The sequence below is a fragment of the Aulonocara stuartgranti genome (genome assembly GCF_965226115.1).
Source record: "Aulonocara stuartgranti genome assembly, chromosome: 23".
Classification (NCBI taxonomy): Eukaryota; Metazoa; Chordata; class Actinopteri; order Cichliformes; family Cichlidae; genus Aulonocara; species Aulonocara stuartgranti.
The window spans coordinates 38,398,336-38,417,994 of NC_138958.1; the positions used below are offsets into that span (position 1 = coordinate 38,398,336).

At 38.7% G+C, this 19,659-nt stretch overlaps 2 protein-coding genes across 5 annotated transcripts in view; one reads left to right on the top strand and one right to left on the bottom strand.

Moving 5' to 3' along the window:
- The window catches only part of LOC309701079 (FERM and PDZ domain-containing protein 4-like), a 100,909-nt gene that overhangs the window by 62,547 nt on the left and 18,703 nt on the right, over nucleotides 1–19,659 (top strand). For all 4 annotated transcript variants that reach the window (XM_082525072.1, XM_082525070.1, XM_082525071.1 and 1 more), the window contains exons 3-9: nucleotides 6,784–6,935; nucleotides 8,135–8,237; nucleotides 9,966–10,011; nucleotides 14,581–14,685; nucleotides 14,907–15,014; nucleotides 17,137–17,268; nucleotides 19,197–19,316. In XM_082525072.1, the coding sequence (XP_082381198.1) occupies nucleotides 6,784–6,935; nucleotides 8,135–8,237; nucleotides 9,966–10,011; nucleotides 14,581–14,685; nucleotides 14,907–15,014; nucleotides 17,137–17,268; nucleotides 19,197–19,316 (766 nt within the window). The remainder of the gene's footprint in view (nucleotides 1–6,783; nucleotides 6,936–8,134; nucleotides 8,238–9,965; nucleotides 10,012–14,580; nucleotides 14,686–14,906; nucleotides 15,015–17,136; nucleotides 17,269–19,196; nucleotides 19,317–19,659) is intronic.
- LOC309701095 (uncharacterized protein) overlaps nucleotides 1–19,659 on the bottom strand; it is a gene marked incomplete at its 5' end in the record, with an annotated part of 151,761 nt that overhangs the window by 37,676 nt on the left and 94,426 nt on the right. The gene's annotated exons all lie outside the window — the stretch shown is intronic.

A 19,659-nucleotide genomic window follows, 5' to 3' on the forward strand; every position in this document is an offset into this window, starting at 1 on the left:
GGTGGGCATTGTTTCAGCGGCCTACAAAAGTAGCCATTGTTTGAGGTAGTTTGCATTCCATCAGTGCATATGCAGGCTGTTGTCTCTGCAAATTTGTCATGCAGGAAAACACCTCCTGCCATAAAGACATGCTCAACTCACTGGCAGCGAGGTGCTGGCATAAAGAACACTATGCACATGCTCAGCTGCGTGTAGAGTCTGTGGGATTCTGTTAAGATTTCTGATTTCTCTATTAACATGAGACGAGTCCCTTCGGTCTCACAGACCTAGAGACCGGTCTCTGTAACCATCTTTTAACCTCCATTCACTAGGGAAGAATGTATATTTTCCCAACTGGCTAGGGACTGGTTACTGGAGGTTGGTGCCTGTCGCTGGCTGAAATTGGTGGTAAAACGGTGCTTGTGTAGAAGATGTTATCTGCAAATACTTGTCAACTATTCAGTGAATGATAAAAAGTGTGAAGCAAAGCAGAAACAGAAAACAAGTCTTTCTTCATAGTAAAACTGTGCCTTATTACTGCTGCCAACACATTTCAAAAGGCCCAGCTTTTACTTTTAAGGTGAACAGTCTCTGTTTGTTGTTTGCATCATACCCTTCACAAATTTACCACCGGTAAGCTAGCAGTTGGCAAGTGTTTGCAGATAACTTGGCGACTTCACAGGCAACCGTGGCAATACATTTTTCCATAGCAACCTGTAGTTCTAGTTTAACAATCAATTTAATCATTGGTTATTATGAATCTTTGGCTCTCTTCTACAGTGTGTCTTATATACTGTCATCTTCCCATCACCCCAGACAGCAGACCTGAGTCTGGATCTATCAGAGGTTCCTTCCTGTTAAAAGGGAGTTCTTCCTTCCCACTGTCACCAAGTTATTGATCAAAGGGGGGTTGTTTGATTTTTGGGGTTTTCTCTGTATTATTTTTGGGTCTTTACTTTCCAGCATTAAGTGCCTCGAGATCACTGCTGTTGACTGCTGTGATTTGACACTATATAAATAAAAATGAATTGATTTGAACTGATAGTTGCCGTGGGATCACTGACTGGTCTCTAGGCCTGTCTTACGAGGGCTTTAGTTTTCAGGATTTTGAAAACTTAGATTATTACAGTTGTTGCCCAAGAACCATTAAATACTATAATATATAAATAGCAAGCTAAACTATTTCTTAATTACATTTCATATTGTTTTTAATCAAATCTTGCCCATCACACTGGCCTTTTGCCCTTTCCTTGATTCATTTATAGTATGAGGCATTGGAAGTAAATTGGAAGTAAGTCAAAAGCTCGCCACAAACTTTGCTTTCATGAAGCGCAGCCTGTCAAGAGAAGAGAAGAGCCATGGCTTGCTCTGAGATGAGCTGCCAAGTTGCAGATATACCCATCACTCACCCATCCCTGCTGTCCTTTCCTTTGTGTTTCCCCAAAACAATTATAAATAATGTCAAAAATCCAAATAACAAATGAGTTTGTCTCTATTAGCCAGTATATACTTGCCATATTTTTGAACTGGTTTTGCGATAGTGTGTATTTTACAAACCATAGCATTTTCTATTAACTTCCAATATTAATTTGCTTTCTTTGGACAAGAGGTTTCTTTTTTTCAGTAATCAATAAGTCATATGTCCAATGACTCGATCCTAATCATTTAAACAGAGCAGAAAAACTGAATCAATAATTACACGTCTTTATAGCAGCATACACCTTTAAACTGTGTGGAACCTGATAGTCAATACTAGGTTAGCTGGGTCTGTTAAGCCTGTTATATAACTCTAATATGCTCTGCTTTGTTCTTGACTGTATTACATTTTTTTGCCCAGTTGTTGGGTATCTATTGAAATTAACTGATGAAAGATGACTCTATTGTTTAAATGCACTCACTTAAATCTGCGCTTGAAAGGAAGAGAGCCAACCATTGCTTCCAGGAATCGTGTTTTGTTTTTTAATAAACTTCTTAAATTATTATTATTATTTTTTTGCTCAATCGTTCAGTTATTTCTCTAGCATCTATTACCATGTGTCACACTAGGCTGAGGCCTAGTGGTAGAAACCTCAGTAATGGCTACCGCGCCAGTAAGGCAAGAACCTGGAATTTCTGAAACATTACCAGGATCTGACCTTTTGTTTCCAGCTTTCCCTTGACCCCGTGATGCCCTCGTCTTTCCTTCTGCGGGATTAAATCCCACCGATCCTGACGGGGAATATGAACCGGCATTGCAGATTGGAACATGCTCTGTCACGGACAGATTTACTCTGAGATTTCTGTGCCGAATGTACAATAGAGATCAATGTGATAATGGGCTAGGGAATGAGAATGTGGAATAAATGGCATAAAAGAAGTGGGGCAGAGATTCAGATTGATTGGTCAGAGATGAAGGTATACTGTGGATGCTTGGAACATGTTTCATGCTCTGAGCAGATTTAGGCAAAGCTGTAGATATACTATAATAAATAGATATATTTCACTGGTTCCTAAATAAAAGTCTCAAACCACCTGAGACAGTAAAAGAAATTATTTTTGTGAGTATTCATATAGTTGCACATAAATGTCAGTATGCACGAGGCAGAAATTTCACATGATCTACTGTATGGATTGTAGGCACTGAACAATGGGATGGATGCTGGCCAGGCAACAATAGACACCCTGCACTGGACTTTATGTGCAGACAGGAAGCAGCAGCTGCCAAGGGAGCCTTTTAAGCTGCAAAAGAGAAAGGAAGCTAGGATAGAGACAGAGAGAATGAGTTAACCCCACTGAAAGTGTGTATCAGCTCTTAATTAACAGGCAGTCTGCATTCTCAGTGTCTCAGCTGAGACAGACGTCTGAGGTTCAGCGGGCAAGAAGTAATTTAATACAGTACATTTACATTTTAGTGGTGCTTTCACCCCGAGTGCAATGACTTGCAATAAGACAAAGAAAATGGCGATGTGAAAAATTTAATATTAACCTATATTTAATAGAGGTGACCGCATATAGCCGCCAACAGCAGAGAACTATTGATTCACAGCAAGAAGATCTGGCTGATGCAGGGTGTTTCTATTTGCATGTTCTCGTGCTTCCACTGGATTCCTCTCCAAGCGCCAAAACATGCACTAAAGCCCTCCTTAGAAGTAGTGTTGGTCCTGGGGGGCACGTGGCTGCTGACTGCTGCTAAACACACAGGGCAAGTTTCTTAATAATTTCTCTTTTTTTTCTGGTTGTTTCCATTTTCAAGCTTTTTGGAGAGAATTAAATCCTTTTATTTCACAGTAAATGTGAGAAAGGAGTAAGGGTATGACTAAGTACTCACTTCCAGTACTGAAAAACTAAACCTAATGGCCACATTTTTGTATAGCTTATTTGTTGGGATTTTCTTATGGCTTAAAATCCAGGGTGTTTCTGCCTAATTAACTCATTGAACTGGACCGCTCCATTGAGATTGTGTTGTTGGCATGTTTTAAGAGCATTTTTAATATAATTATCCAATAAAAAATATGCTTTATATGTGGAGCAGACAGTCTAAGAAGTTTGTATGCTAGTTTTGGTGAGTAAAAGCTAGTATTTTATTATCTTCTTAGGAAATATTTTGATGTTAAATACCCATTGGCCCGCTGCCTTTTCTAGATGTCTTGGCACGGTTGAAAGATCCCAAAATAAAAGCTGAACTGACATCGGTTCAAGTTGCTCCTTTAATATCTCCTGGATGTCATTGTTAGCAATAGAAAGCTAACATGCACTGTGTTAAAGAACTGTTTTATGCTATCTCATTACTGATTGGAATAAAATCAAATAAAACATTTCCTGATTAAAAAGAATGAGAAGAAATGAAAATCAGAGTCAAAACTTCAAACTTTTGGGTCCACCACTTATCTTCCTGAGCTAATGACTTTTATCTTTAAACAAAAGCATTTTGAGTTTGTGATGCTAGCATCGCTTACAGATGCTATAATTATAAAAGTCACGCAACAGATGAAATTTACATTTACAAAAAATATAAATAGCTTAAAAGTGTGTTTTTGTAATGCTAGTCGATGATGGGCGATCGTGGCTCAAGAGTTGGGAGTTCGCCTTGTAATCGGAAGGTTGCCGGTTTGAGCCCCGGCTTGGACAGTCTCGGTCGTTGTGTCCTTGGGCAAGACACTTCACCCGTTGCCTACTGGTGGTGGTCAGAGGGCCCGGTGGCTCCAGTGTCCGGCAGCCTCGCCTCTGTCAGTGCGCCCCAGGGTGGCTGTGGCTACAATGTAGCCTGCCATCACCGGTGTGTGAATGGGTGGATGACTGGATATGTAAAGCGCTTTGGGGTCCTTAGGGACTAGTAAAGCGCTATATAAATACAGGCCATTTACCATTTTACCATTTAGTCTGTGTATGTGTGGTCACAACCATCTACTAACCACATTAGTTATCGTTGCTTCAAAATAAAACAAAGAAAGATACATTTGATCCCTTCTTTGCAACACTTATATTTCCTTACTTCCAAACAGTTTTCCACCTCAGTTATCTCTTGAGCTGCATCCGTGTGTCCCTGTTGCTTATGTTAGTTTGGAACTGGTGTTTCCCACTCCTCAGAAGGATTCAGGAAGGCTTAGGTCATCTATGAAAGAGATCTGCCAACTGTTCTTATCCTGAACAGCCTGCAGACTTTCATACAGCTTCAAAAGACAAATTGCCTCCAGACTGCAAATCTGAGCGATTAAGTGAACAGAAGACCTGTACTCTCTTCTATAAGTGGCTTTTAAGCATAAAATGTTTGAAACCTGAGCCAGAGCACTGATTTATGACCAGCTGACTGCACAGCTCATATCATTCATTCCAAGTTTAAGGATCTCTGTCTCAGCTAAAATGATTTCTTCTGTACAACTGAAATTTAGTGATTGAATTCTAATGTGCATTTAGTCATATTCTCCTAGAAAACCTTCTTTATCCTGCGGGACAGATTTGATCCCTGTAATAGTCATTGTGCCCATTATGTCATCGAGAAGAGAAACTATTTGGCAACTTATTTTATGTCACTCTTCGTAAGTAGGTCAGCAAATTGTCTGAACTGAAAGTGAATTGAAGCCAAAGTTAAAGGAAAGGCGTCCTTTTTTTTTTTTTTTTTTGCCTTTTTAAATAGTGTAATTAAATTTGAGATATTGAAAATTATATTATACAAAATGATATTTCTAAGCTTGTGTTTTTTGTGGGGTAGATTTACATAATCCCATCCAATCTTTTTACACCCAAACAACAAACAGTAACCTTCCTTTATTTACTCAATATAATTGCAAAGCAGGCAGCTTCGTGGGTAGCAGAACAATTTCCCCATCGCTTTTTTCTACATGGAATTTCTAATAATGCTGAACATAGAATTGACTGGAGTCTCTTGAATAAATGCTCTATTCTATTATCTCATGCAATGACCAGGGGCAGCTCTAGAATTTTTCCATAGGGTGCCTGGATGGAGGCCACTAAAAATATTGGGGTGGCACACCAAAAACAAAATTTCCAGTTTTATTATGCTGTTGTCAAATATAGGTTACTTGAAAAATATGTGAAGAAAGAGAGAAAGAAAAAATATATGCCTAGTTGATTTCCTGCTATTAATATAAATTGATATCACTGAGAAAATGGTAAATGGCCTGTATTTGTATAGCGCTTTACTAGTCCCTAAGGACCCCAAAGCGCTTTACACACTCAGTCATCCATCCATTCACACACTGTTGAAAAAGTACATATGAAAACCAAATAAGATTTTGAAACCCATAATAATCTATTTTGATTGATTGATTGATTGATTGATTGATTGATTGATTGCTTGATTGATTGATTGATTGATTGATTGATTGAAGGTCCCAACCATGCTTTAATGATTCTCAGCAGAGCTGACCAGAAGAAGCCAAAGATTCACTCTCTGAGAATGGAGTTAATGTTAAGAACAAACAAGCTTTTCTGCAACCTGATCAAATAACTATAAATAACATGGCAAACAAATGCTATCAATTACTTAGATCAGTAGTGCTTTCAGTGGAAATAAGACTTTTGAAACTTCAAACAGCACACAGAGACCTTCTTGTGTTTCAAAACCAACCATTTACTGGTTTTGGTATAGTCTTGCGGGGAGGGCAAATTTTGGGGGATGGCCAGTGCCCCCCCCCCCCCCCCCCCCCCCAGCCCCACCTTGGTGACGCCCCTGGCACTGACCATGGCTTCTAACTGTTAGAAAATTTAGAAGTAATGTTTATTATGTCATAATAGCACTTAGTACTAAAATACAGTACCCATGAGCCTTGACTCAATTGGATTTTTTGCTTCTCAGCCTTTAAATCAGGCTGAAAACCAGCCAGCAGCTGTATGTCTGCTATAATTCAGTTCAGTTCACTTTTATTTACTGTATATAGCACCAAATCACAACAACTGTCACCTCAAGGTGCTTTAAATGGTAAGGTAAGAGAGAGAAAACTCCAACAATCAGACCATAGCAACTTCCTTTAAGATAAAATTTCAGTTTTTAGGGCGCTTTTTAACTTTTGCACCATGCAGACATATACCAAGTTTCAGTAAATAGCTCTTTGAAAATACTTTTGTAGATATAAAAATAGTATTTTATGTTTGTCAAACTGCGTTGTTTTTGACATGTTTATAGATTAAACTGAAGAAATGGGAACGAATTGGGAAATGGGAATAGTGAGTTGGAAAGTCCAAAGAAAAACTCTGAAAGACCTTCAGAAAGCTCAAGATCATTTGCACAGTACTATACATCAATCAGAAAACTGTTTATTAGTGTTGGAATTTTACTTGAATTTCCTTGCGCTCTGTATTTTCTAGCCAAGTATCGCAGAGCAGCTCCCTGGAGGAGGTCCACCTAGATGGGGTCCCTCCTGCCCCTCGTCTGGTGGAGATGAGACGGGACCCTGTCCTGGGCTTCGGCTTTGTGGCAGGCAGTGAGAAACCGGTGGTAGTCCGCTCTGTTACACCAGGTGGGTGTCAAGATTGGCTTAAACTAACAATCTTTAAAATGAATACTTTTATTTATTCATTTGGGCAACTGTTATAATTTTATTTAGTTGCAAACTAACTGTACACTTGCCTACCCCTAACACAGTAGTCAGTGATACACCTCTACTACACAAGTACAGCTTTATTCCGTGTGGGAGTTTTGACTCTCTCTCACTTTTTCGGCATGCCTGTCAAATAATCAGAGCCAATACGATATGTCTTTTTATTTTGGAATATTTGAGTCAGTTTTGATTGGATTTTACCACTTGTCTCAGCTTAAAGTGGTCTAAATAATTGATTTAATATTATAATAAATAAGAATATAAAAATAAAATCACAATAAAGCATTTAGAGCAACAAAAACTTCATTCACAGTGCAAAGTCAGAAGTCCAGTGATGGAAAGCCAGGAGAGTAGACCTCAGAGTCACTACTTACTGAAAGCAAATCTGCCTCTGCTAAGATTTGATAAGAAGGCCAATAATATAACTTAGAAACAAAATAGGAAAATGAGCCATCCAGCTAAGCTAGTGTAGTGTGCAGATTGACTTATTTTGTTAGTTCTTTCTCCCCATCTGATTGGTTCTGATCAGCACATCAAATAGCTGCTGCTGTAGGAAACCGTGCGCTCTGTTGGGCTGTGTTTGCCTCAAGTAAGCAGCCACAGGCAAGAAAAAGCATGAACACAAATTCATGTTTGGAAGTCTATTTTCCACTAAAACTTTGATTTGACTGGCAGCTTGCCACATTGCTGCCAAACAAACAGTTCACAAACCCTTATTAAGTGTCAGCTTCATTGGCTGCACGGACACAGACAGTGATTAGGCATCTCAATAATCAATCAGTGCTGAATCCTAAGCAGACAATTGAACTGATGAATATTCTATTTACAATGGTTGGCCAAGGAAGGAAACGCATGTGCTAGCAGAGAGTAGATTAATGCTTACACCTATTACACGTGTCTAGACGAGCACAAACAACAAAGTATTTGCAAATTAGCTGCATATTTCACATCTGCAAAAATCACACACACACTCATTCGCCTTGTCAATTTAGCTGTAATTACTCTTGATTTTATTTGCAGGTAATCTTTGGCTGGCTAGACGACATCTGTCTGCCTGCTGCTTTCATGGAGCGCTTTGATCAGCTGTTGCTTGTTTGCGTGTGTTTGTATGTTGGTAGGTGGTCCATCAGAGGGGAAGCTGCTGCCAGGTGATGAGATCATCATGATAAACGACGAACCCGTCAGTTCGGCTCCTAGAGAACGAGTCATCGATCTCGTCAGGTAGATACAAAATCCAGATTGGTGAAAAATAACATTTAGAGAACACTTTTCCCCCTCACACTTTATCCACTGCTGCTTTCCCTTGCTTCTTCTGATTGGCCGCCCCTCTTAAATGACAAGTCTGAACAGCCAGTGGGTGGGGCTGTTGAGCCCAAAGTTCGAGCGGTTTTCATTGGATGACTTCTCTATTTGACATCACACAGATACACCAGTAGAAAATACTGTCTGAAACCAGTGTTTAGAGTAGACTGGGATGACTTTTTGCGATGTGGGACTTGCTGTTTGAAAAATTGCTCATGTTTTTTGAATAATTTATATGAGCATCAACCAGGGTAATAGTGTATATAGTCTCACCAGCCACTTTGTATGGAAAATAGCTCCAAAAAAGATTAAATATCCAGTGAGCCACAGTTCTGTAGCTCACTGGATATGGCCAGGCTGCTTTGAGCTGACAGGAAGGCAACGGTAACTCCAGCTCTAAGAAGAGCGTCTCTGAACATAAAACATGTTGAACCTTGAAGTAGATGGGCTACAGCAGCAGAAGACCACATCGGGCCCCAGTCAGTGTCAGCTAAGAATAGGAAACTGAAATCTGTACAAGATCACCAAAATTGGAAAATAAATCTCAATTTCTGTGACATTCAGGTTGTAGTGTCAGAATTCAGCATAAACAACATGAAAGCATGGATCCATGTGGGTTTGTGTTAAATATTCAGGCTGCTGCTGGTAGTTTAATGGGGTGGGGATTATTTTCTCGGCAAACTTTGGGTATCTTAGTACCATTTGAGGACCACAAATTGCCTGTTGCTCACCATGTCCATTGTGTTATGACCACCCATCTGCTTCCAGCTGGATAACGCACCATGTCACAAAAGTCAGATCATCTCAAACTGGTATCTGATAACAAGTTAATTAAACTCAAATGGCCTCCACAGTCACCAAATCTCAATCCAGTGTATAGATGGAGGTATGGATGTGCAGTCAACAAATGTGCAGTCTTATGTCAATATGTACATAGACAGATAGATAGATCACATTGTTGGATAAAGTGAGTACAGTATGGGAGAATTTATACTGCAGACATGTGACAGAGTCACACAGAGTAGCGTAACATAATGTCACATTAAGCAACAATCTGTGCACTAGATTGCCCAAAAAAAGTAATTGAAACAAAAAGATAAATAAGCTCCAGGTAAAGTGTTTAGGGTCCCTTTAAATGGCAGGTTGAAAAAACTAAAAAGTTAATTACAAAAACACAACAACATTAGTGATACGAAAGTCATAATCATTCATTTGCTTTTAAAATTATGAAGTTTATTTCCAAGTGTTAGCGATGCTTTCCACTCGCCTGCTCAGTAGTTAGTTAACTCAGTTCTGCTTGTCACCCCAACATATTCTGAATAAATAACAAGAAAAATGAGAATCCTTTTGCTCTTTCATTGAAAACAGTGCGCAACGAAACAAATCGTGTTTCACTTCACAGGAAGTACAACCCCTTTTTTTGTAATTAAATGGGGAAAGTAATGAGTGTCTGTGTGCTTTTGGTTTTAACTGTGTCTGTTGTAAGCAGTGTTTGCCGGAGGCGTTCAATTCCATTTCACCCAGGCTAATCAAGATCGTGTTGTTTATTTGCCGTTATTGTTGAGTGGAATCATTGGGTTTTTGTTGTTGTTTATTTCTTTTTTCATGATTTTGATGACTTTACGGTTTTCTGTCTTCTTGTTCCAGGAGCTGCAAAGAATCCATCATGTTGACTGTTGTCCAACCTTATCCTGTGAGTAGATCTCGCAATATATACAGATACATTTGTCAAAATGTGTTGGGATGATTTATAAATCTAGAAAAATGTTCTGTTTTTGGTGACACATACACAAACCACTTTTTCCATCCATTCGTATTTTAAAAATGTGTTACTTTATCATGTGTTAAATTTTTTTATTGTTTTCATATATATAAATATATATATATATATATATATATATATATATATATATATATATATATATATACAGTATATATATATATATACACACTGTATATGTAATAGTAGAACATGAAATGTGGTTTCTGCATTTTATTTTTGAAGGACTTTTTGTTTACTTTGTTCAACCAAATAAAAAAAATATTTAAAATCACACAAGACATCCTTCTGCAGGCCTCTAAAACTCACCTGCGTTTAAACAATAAGGTGATAGTGATATACAATATTTTATTGCTGACAACAAATTACATAAAGAGACCAAAATCAACAGTGAAACGACAACACAGTGAAACCAGCTCCTGTATATAATTATAAACACCCATTACAGTATGATTATGAGTAATTTAAGTGCTACTTTAGTGTGTTCCTGATTCAGATGTGTTGTTGCTATGCAAAACAACGCAATGTTGGATGGTACCGGGAGAGAAGATTGGCTGTTATTGGCTCTTTTCCCCATGAAGGTCTCTCTGCTGCCCACTGTGTGTGTGCAGAGCCAAATTAAGAGAGCCATTCTATTTCTTATTCATCCAATTTTACCAAAATTGGCTACAATTCAGCCAAGGGCATAGAAGAGTTGCTCAGAAGATAGTCTTCAATTAATTGGAATGAATGCAGAAAAATGCCTAAAATCGGCAATACTGTGCAAAAGTCTTGAGCCACCCATCATTTCTTTTGATGCAGGGTCATTCTGTCTCAAATCAACCAAACCTTCTGTCTCTAATGTGCATACAAATTTCATGGTAGAAAATCTTTATACTTTTTAAGATATTTTTGAAGTATGGTCCGGTAACACACTTTCAGGACTTTTTCTTCTTTTTTGCACATTGAAATCTGAGGCACTGCTTAAATATGAATATAAGCAGTGAATATAAAACATAAAAGCCTGAAAATTCTTTCTTTCTTGCCAACAAAATGAGTCAGAAAATGGAACTTGAAACAGATAGATAGAAATGTTTACGCATCAGCTGGTTAAAATATGAAAGAAAAAAATGTGTCACTCAACTTTCATGCTTGGAGTTCATGAATTGAGCAAATATAACAAGTTGTATTACAGAAAAAAAAAGATTCACAGATTCTGACCATTTTTTCCAAAAGAATATATCATGGAAACTATCTGATATATGAAGCTAAAAGTTCACAGCAGATATTATATATAATCAGACTTTGTACCATAAAATTTTTGAGACTGAATGATCCTGCACCAGTTTATTCAAACATGCGCTGTCATGAATGCAAGTATAGTTTTTGTCTAACGAGTTACAAAGTCACTATTTGGTATGAGCAACTTTCTTCTTTAACACACCCTCAATTCTTTTAGGACACCCAGATATGCTCTTTCTGGCAAGTTGTCTGATACATGTAGACACAGCATTGTTTCATACTTTGAGTTAAGTGTTTCTTCAGTGATTCATAGGTCAGTGTTACGTAGCTTAAAAGCAAATCAAGAAAAACATTCCTCTGAAAATGTCCAAAGACAAACTTTGATAGACTTTGAGAAAGCCTGGAGAACTATTGCCCAAGACCACCTTAGTTGTTGGAAGCAAACTATAAAGAAATTATCATGGCTCAAGTACTGACTACCGCCTTCTAGACTTTTTCCAGAAGGGCTTTGTTCCCTTTAAAGCAATTTATTTTAATTGTCATTGGTAGAAACAGCATCACTGACTCAAACAGGAATGACAAGCGAACTAGCCTGATGTGCTTTTTTCTTCTGGCCCCAGGTCAGTCAAACCTTGTCTTTAACAGTAGAGGTTTCCAGTGTGTTACCTCAGCATAATCAGAAAATGAAGTCATCCCATTTGTCTGTGATTGCTTAGGGCCACATTTACAAATGTCTTGCACCAGCACAAACTGGGCTTTGGTACTAAAAAAAGTTGCTGGTATTTACAAAAAAGATCACAAAGTGCTTCACAAGGAATGACAGAGTATAAAGCAAAAACAGACAAAAGTTAACAAAATGTAAATTCTAAAAAGATGTGTTTTTAGTTGTCTAAAGTGTCACTAGCATTGACAAAATGGTAGTATTTTATAACCAAGTAGAGAAGAGGAGTCGCTCTGCAAGCTAACAGCTTACAAGCTAGCAGTTAAGTAGGCCTATAAAGTTCAGGAGTCTTCCAAGAGGAAATAAAAGTGAGACTTGTGGAAGAAAATCAAATTTTTGTGTGAGATTTTTGCAACTTACCCTGTTCTATGTGTATTTCTGGGAGTTTCTCTTTCAAGATCTAAATCATTTAGAGAATAATTTACTGCTATTTAACGTGGGTTTTTTTTGTTTTGTTTTGCTTTTTGGTGTGCTGGGACTGCACCTGGGTTTAGTGCAACTTTTTTAAAACAGTAAATCTGGCCCATAGTTTTTTAATTCCACTACCTAATGGCAAGAATAAACTTCAGCTTTCAGCCACTATAGAGAAAAAGTCCTGTAAATACAGTGTATGAATGTTTTTGGAAGTAGTTTTTAGTTTGTTTTTAGTTTTAGCTATTTTAGGGGGATATCTCTGTGTGCAGGTGACTATTACTGTGCATAATTATTAGGCAACTTAACAAAAAACAAATATATACCCATTTCAATTATTTATTTTTACCAGTGAAACCAATATAACATCTCCACATTCACAAATATACATTTCTGACATTCAAAAACGAAACAAAAACAAATCAGCGACCAATATAGCCACCTTTCTTTGCAAGGACACTCAAAAGCCTGCCATCCATGGATTCTATCAGTGTTTTGATCTGTTCACCATCAACATTGCGTGCAGTAGCAACCACAGCCTCCCAGACACTGTTCAGAGAGGTGTACTGTTTTCCCTCCTTGTAAATCTCACATTTGATGATGGACCACAGGTTCTCAATGGGGTTCAGATCAGGTGAACAAGGAGGCCATGTCATTAGTTTTTCTTCTTTTATACCCTTTCTTGCCAGCCACGCTGTGGAGTACTTGGACGCGTGTGATGGAGCATTGTCCTGCATGAAAATCATGTTTTTCTTGAAGGATGCAGACTTCTTCCTGTACCACTGCTTGAAGAAGGTGTCTTCCAGAAACTGGCAGTAGGACTGGGAGTTGAGCTTGACTCCATCCTCAACCCGAAAAGGCCCCACAAGCTCATCTTTGATGATACCAGCCCAAACCAGTACTCCACCTCCACCTTGCTGGCGTCTGAGTCGGACTGGAGCTCTCTGCCCTTTACCAATCCAGCCACGGGCCCATCCATCTGGCCCATCAAGACTCACTCTCATGTCATCAGTCCATAAAACCTTAGAAAAATCAATCTTGAGATATTTCTTGGCCCAGTCTTGACGTTTCAGCTTGTGTGTCTTGTTCAGTGGTGGTCGCCTTTCAGCCTTTCTTACCTTGGCCATGTCTCTGAGTATTGCACACCTTGTGCTTTTGGGCACTCCAGTGATGTTGCAGCTCTGAAATATGGCCAAACTGGTGGCAAGTGGCATCTTGGCAGCTGCACGCTTGACTTTTCTCAGTTCATGGGCAGTTATTTTGCACCTTGGTTTTTCCACACGCTTCTTGCGACCCTGTTGACTATTTTGAATGAAACGCTTGATTGTTCGATGATCACGCTTCAGAAGCTTTGCAATTTTGAGACTGCTGCATCCCTCTGCAAGATATCTCACTATTTTTGACTTTTCTGAGCCTGTCAAGTCCTTCTTTTGACCCATTTTGCCAAAGGAAAGGACGTTGCCTAATAATTATGCACACCTGATATAGGGTGTTGATGTCATTAGACCACACCCCTTCTCATTACAGAGATGCACATCACCTAATATGCTTAATTGGTAGTAGGCTTTCGAGCCTATACAGCTTGGAGTAAGACAACATGCATGAAGAGGATGATGTGGACAAAATACTAATTTGCCTAATAATTCTGCACTCCCTGTAGCTCCTAACAGCTGCACCATTTCTTTCTCTTTAAAGAAAACATGTCCTCCTCCTTCCACTGGAGGAAATGTGCTCTAGGTGGAATGCAACAGAAAGGTTATGATGTCAGTGTTTTCATGGCATTTGTTACTGTCACGAACAAAGGAGTTTAAGTTTAATCGTTTAAAGGAGTGGAAGTGATGATCCTGTATTTCCTAACACTTCAGAATTTCCTCCTGGGTTACATTTCTGCTAAATAAAGTATGAAGAGTCTGCTGTAAAAGTGCTGTTTTTGATTGATTTTGGGGGGGGGGAAGAGTCAAACATAGCTCTTATAGTCCATAAACTGGGACTGAAAACAGTTTTTTTTGTTTGTTTGAACATCGATTTTCCTGTTGATCTCTTTCTCTCCATCTGTTTGTCTCTTTCTTCCCTTCCTCTCCTCTCTTGCTTGCTTTCTCTCTATCACTTTTTGGACGCTTGCCTCCTAGTCCCCTAAATCAGCGTTCATCAGTGCAGCCAAAAAAGCCATGCTCAAGTCCAATCCGGTCAAAGTACGCTTTGCTGAGGAGGTCATTATAAACGGCCAGGTTCCGGTCAGTTCTACCACACAAACACATGCACTCGCGCATACACACGAGCTTGTATGACCTATATAGGCAATGCCAGCTGGTTTCCACTTTAGACAGCGATTTCAATGGATGTAAGACAGTCACATAAATGAGTTACGACATGGCACTTTTATGAATTCCTTCCATGTATTGAACCCACGGCACGTGCACAGAATGAAAAGACTAATCCTGTCCCTCCTTTGCAGAACCCGATGAAGGACAACTCTCTTCTGTTCATGCCAAATGTCCTAAAGGTCTACCTGGAGAATGGGCAGACAAAGTCCTTTCGCTTTGACTGTAGTACCTCCATCAAGGTATGCGTGTGCAACAACTTAAGGCTTACGTCATGAAATAAGCAGCTTCTGCTGCATTTGTAATTACAGTAGGGGGATGTTATCAAGAGTCCAAATTAGTGAGTCTTAACACACGCGCGGACTGTGAAATTCACTTCCATTTGTTTGAGCTCTTTAGTTATTCAGTCAAGGCGACAAAGAGCGTATTCTCATTTTTTGACTTGTTAATTCTTATTCAGCTATGATCCTCTGAAACTCCCAGAGCGAATTCAGAAAGCAAGAGGCATAATGACTTTCTTTTCTCTCAACCTCACAGCAAAGGATGTCATCCTAACCTGGACAGAAATTGCCTTTTATCTTTCTTATTCACCGCTCTCCAGTGGGTGGGACAGAAATGACCAGTAGAATAAAGCTGCCAGGTGATGCCAAATGATCAAGTTGGGGTATACAGTGAATAGGAGACAGCATTTACTGACTAAAGAGATTTTCGGGATCAGAATGAGGTGCTGCACCTGGTCAAAGTGGACGATTCTTTGATGAACTCAGTCACAGCTGCTACATTTTCTTTTAACCTGAGCTCACCTATTTGATCGCTGCACACTGCTACTGTTTGAACTGCTGCTGTTGAGGTACACCTCATGCAAATGTGTTACTACCAAAGCTCCAAAAGCAAGCAGCAATCAGATGAGTGACAGGCCTGCTGGAAGCAAGACACCTTACTTACTAAAACATGCTTTGACCTTTTTATATAAAGTTACCACCAGAATAAGTTATCCTGCACTCCACACCGCTTTGTTGCTTCTGTCATTTAGTTTATGTTACAAACACAGGAAAAATAACAGTTTTGCATAAAATTCAGGCGTAATGCCATCATATCTTCCCTGCATGGAACTGTAGTCATGACCTACTTAAACACTTAGATATGCTTATATTGTAATCCAGTGCAGAATATGTTAAGGAATTAAGAGGGTAATTAGCAGCATAAGTGTTGCTGATCAGATGCTAATCATCACCAAGTATGAGCACTTCTATATATTCACTCCAGAGTCAGGCCTTGCAATGATTCACCATGCACAAGACTTCAACAGCAATTTCCTTCGGACAGATGAGACCAAAATGGAGATGTTTACCATAATGCACAGCATCATGTCTGGTGGAAATCAAACATAACACATCAGCACAAACACCTCATACCAACTATCAAGCACGGTGGTGGAGTGGTGATGATTTGGGCTTGTTTTGGAACTACAGGACCTGGGTATCTTGCAGTCACTGAGTCAGCCATGAACGTCTCTGTCTACCAAAGTATTTTAGAGTCAAATATGTATCTGTTCAAAAGCTAAAGCTTGGCCAAATTGGGTCATGCAACAGGACAATAAACCCAGGCAAGGCAATAAATCTATAACAGAATTACTGAAGGTTGAAGAGTTTTCTACAGACTTTTCTTCATCACTCAGTTTAAGACTGTTTTTCTTCTTTTGGCTATGTATGATGTCATAGAAAGTAATCTCAATAAGACATAGTTTTGGGTATGAGTGGAACCCTCACCCTTTAAATTGCTTTAAATTGTCTGATTGGCTGACTCTCACAAACAGGCAGCAAATCGGAAGATATTTGTCCTGAAGGGAAGGATGATAAAAAAAAAGACATATTTCAGACTCGCCAAATTAGTGAAACCTCTCTTTCTGTCAGTGTGAAGAAGTTTAACAACACATTTAAATTCTGAAATATAATATAAGAAAAAGAAGTGCAAATTCAATAGTATGTGTAAAACATATGAAAACACAATTAAAAGTCCAACATTTATGAACACCTTTGATCACCTTTGTCATATTTTGCAATACAGTCCAGTGGGTTGGACTGCTGTCTTTGTCTGGCCGATTATGGCCCTCATGCCTTATGTTTGACTGTCATGGGTGAAGCCCATGAGAGTCCCAGTATAAGAGCAGTAGGTTTTTTTGATAGCCAATGAAGAATAAAAAGCTTCAGTAGAACCCTAGACTTAAAATATTAAGTTGGAAATAACCGTAATAGGTCCCTTTTAAGTGTGCTTAAAAGTCTTTTTTATTTTAAAGGTATCCTGAGGAAGGTTTTCAAGAACAGTTAAAATCTGTTATTGTGAGTTTTTCTATTATTCTTTCAGGAAGTTATCCTGACCCTGCAAGAGAAGCTGTCAATCAAATGCATCGAGCACTTCTCCCTGGTGTTGGAACAGAGGACCGAAGGCTCTGAGAGTAAACTGCTTCTCCTGCACGAACAGGAGATGCTTACTCAGGTCGGGGATGTTGCCTTGTTCTTTTCACTTTCTTTGCCTTCTTTTCTGTCTTTCACACACAACAACTGGCACACACACACACACACACACACACACACACACACACACACACACACACACACACACATTCCTGCTCAGTATTCAAGCAGCATTTAGACCCCAGTGTCATTTATCAGCACTTGCACAGCAGTGGCGACAGCTCACATTACACCTACACAACCACACACACATACACAGTGCCCAGTATATTCTAATAGGGTTCATCACAGGAGGACAATATTAATATTCATGCCACACAGTTCAGATGTGAAGAGCTCTGCACGTGGCACACACAATGGCTGAAGACTCTTTGAGAGTCTGAAAACCATTCTCTATACTGTAATACACCCGAGTGTCACTACTGAGGACAGGTGTGTTTGAGGAAGCTGGTAACTCTTGAAGTGTATAGATTAAAAGAAAAAAAAACTCTTGCCCTTTCTACACGACGCAATATTAAATAATTTACAAAATATGATCAATATTTAAAAGACGATGCCAGTCTTGTGGTTTTGTCTTGAATGGAGGATGGAAGCAAATGCATGAACAACCACAGCAAGCAAAGTGAGGTTTTTCTAGGTTACTGCTGCTGGATTGCACAAGCATGTCTTTAGGTTGCAAAGTGGTCTTAATACAACTAATATGGCTATGAATATACAAAACAAAACAGTGCCGCTGCTGCTGTCGTTGCTTTTGTACTAATGTTTCTGCAGCCAATGCTATATATGTTCACCACTGGTCATAAATGTATTCATAAATTTAAGACTTTTACTTGAAGATTCACATTTTTGGCAGTTTGATTTTGCACTGGTTTGACACCCATAATAAGTGGTTATTTTTCAGAGTTTATTTAGTTTAATTGGTTTTTAAAATACGACGCCTGGTAAAAACTAGTTAACTACCCTATAGGTTGTCACAAAATGAACCTGAGCTTTTAAGCTGACATGCAGTCATTATTAATTATTAACTTATTTTCTCATATAACTATTTATTAACTTCATTTCTTTGAATTAGTTTGAGTTAGTTTTTTACATAGACACAAATGCCATTTTTTTACGTTCTGTATGTAGTAGTGACTCGAACAAAAATTTAATCGCAAATACAAATTTTAGTAAATGTGAAGTTTTGAACAGGTGACATAAGTAGGACATTTGAATCATATGGAAAGTAACATAACATTCACTCGGTTATGATGATGAAATAAACTAAAAATCAAAAGGACTGAGATTCATGATAACTCTTTTTTAAGAACATATAGATCTTAGTAATGTATGTGTGATGATGTCTGTGAAAGGCTTGCTTCAGATTGGCCCACCCATACCTACATACATATACAAACACTAAGATAACAGGACGTCCGTGCATTCCCAAAATCCGGGAAGTAGACTTAATTGGAGTGTCATCCTACTTTTTCACTACTTCTCTTTGAAATTGAAAGAATATTTGAGCAGCTTAGGCCCCAGTCACACAGGCCTAGAAACCAATGATTGACCCTTTGAATCTCCTTTTAAAAATGACCCTTCTTCTCACTTGAATGAATACAACAATAAGACTTTTCTTCTTGGGTTTATGATCTTATTTAATAAGACGTGAAGCCAGTCTTATTAAATCAAACTAGCTTCAAGTCTTTTTTTTAATTAAAGGATGATGTTCATCTTTGTCCCATGTAAAAGAAAAAAAAAGGCAATAAAATGGGACATGATTTAGGGTGTTGCACTTACTGAAAAACCCCACATGACCTCTGATAGTGATTGGTACGATGACTCTCAAAGCTCGTAATGATCCAACATGAACTTTTGAACAACTTGAGTTTCTGCATATACTTACACATAGCTTGTTTACTGTGTTTTCACATGTTCACACTTCTCTTTGTCTGTGCTTTTCAACCCCAGGTGACTCAGAGACCCGGCTGTGACAAGATGAAGTGTTTCTTTAGAATCAGCTTTGTTCCCAGGGACCCAGTGGAGCTGCTGCGGAGAGACGCTGTTGCGTTTGAATACCTCTATGTTCAGGTGAGCGGTGGCAACAGTAGCAGCATGAGCACGAGGTGAGACTTGTCGACTGTTAAATATAAATACATCCAAATCCTCTGCTGCCAGATGGTTTGGAAATTATTTTTCATGATCTACAGACTTACTTAGTTTTGTGGAGAATTAATCCTTTCAAGACAAAAATCCTCATTTGCAAATAAAGTCTTTATATCAACTGTTGTATGAACTACTTCCCTCTGAAATAATAAATTGCTTCCTGAGGATTCCTTTGATAATTAGTCAAGTGAAATAGCCTGAGAGAAGCCAAGTTAATCATCTTTTTTTTTCTTTCTGTCAGAGTTCACTATTTTGTGTTTCCGAGTCC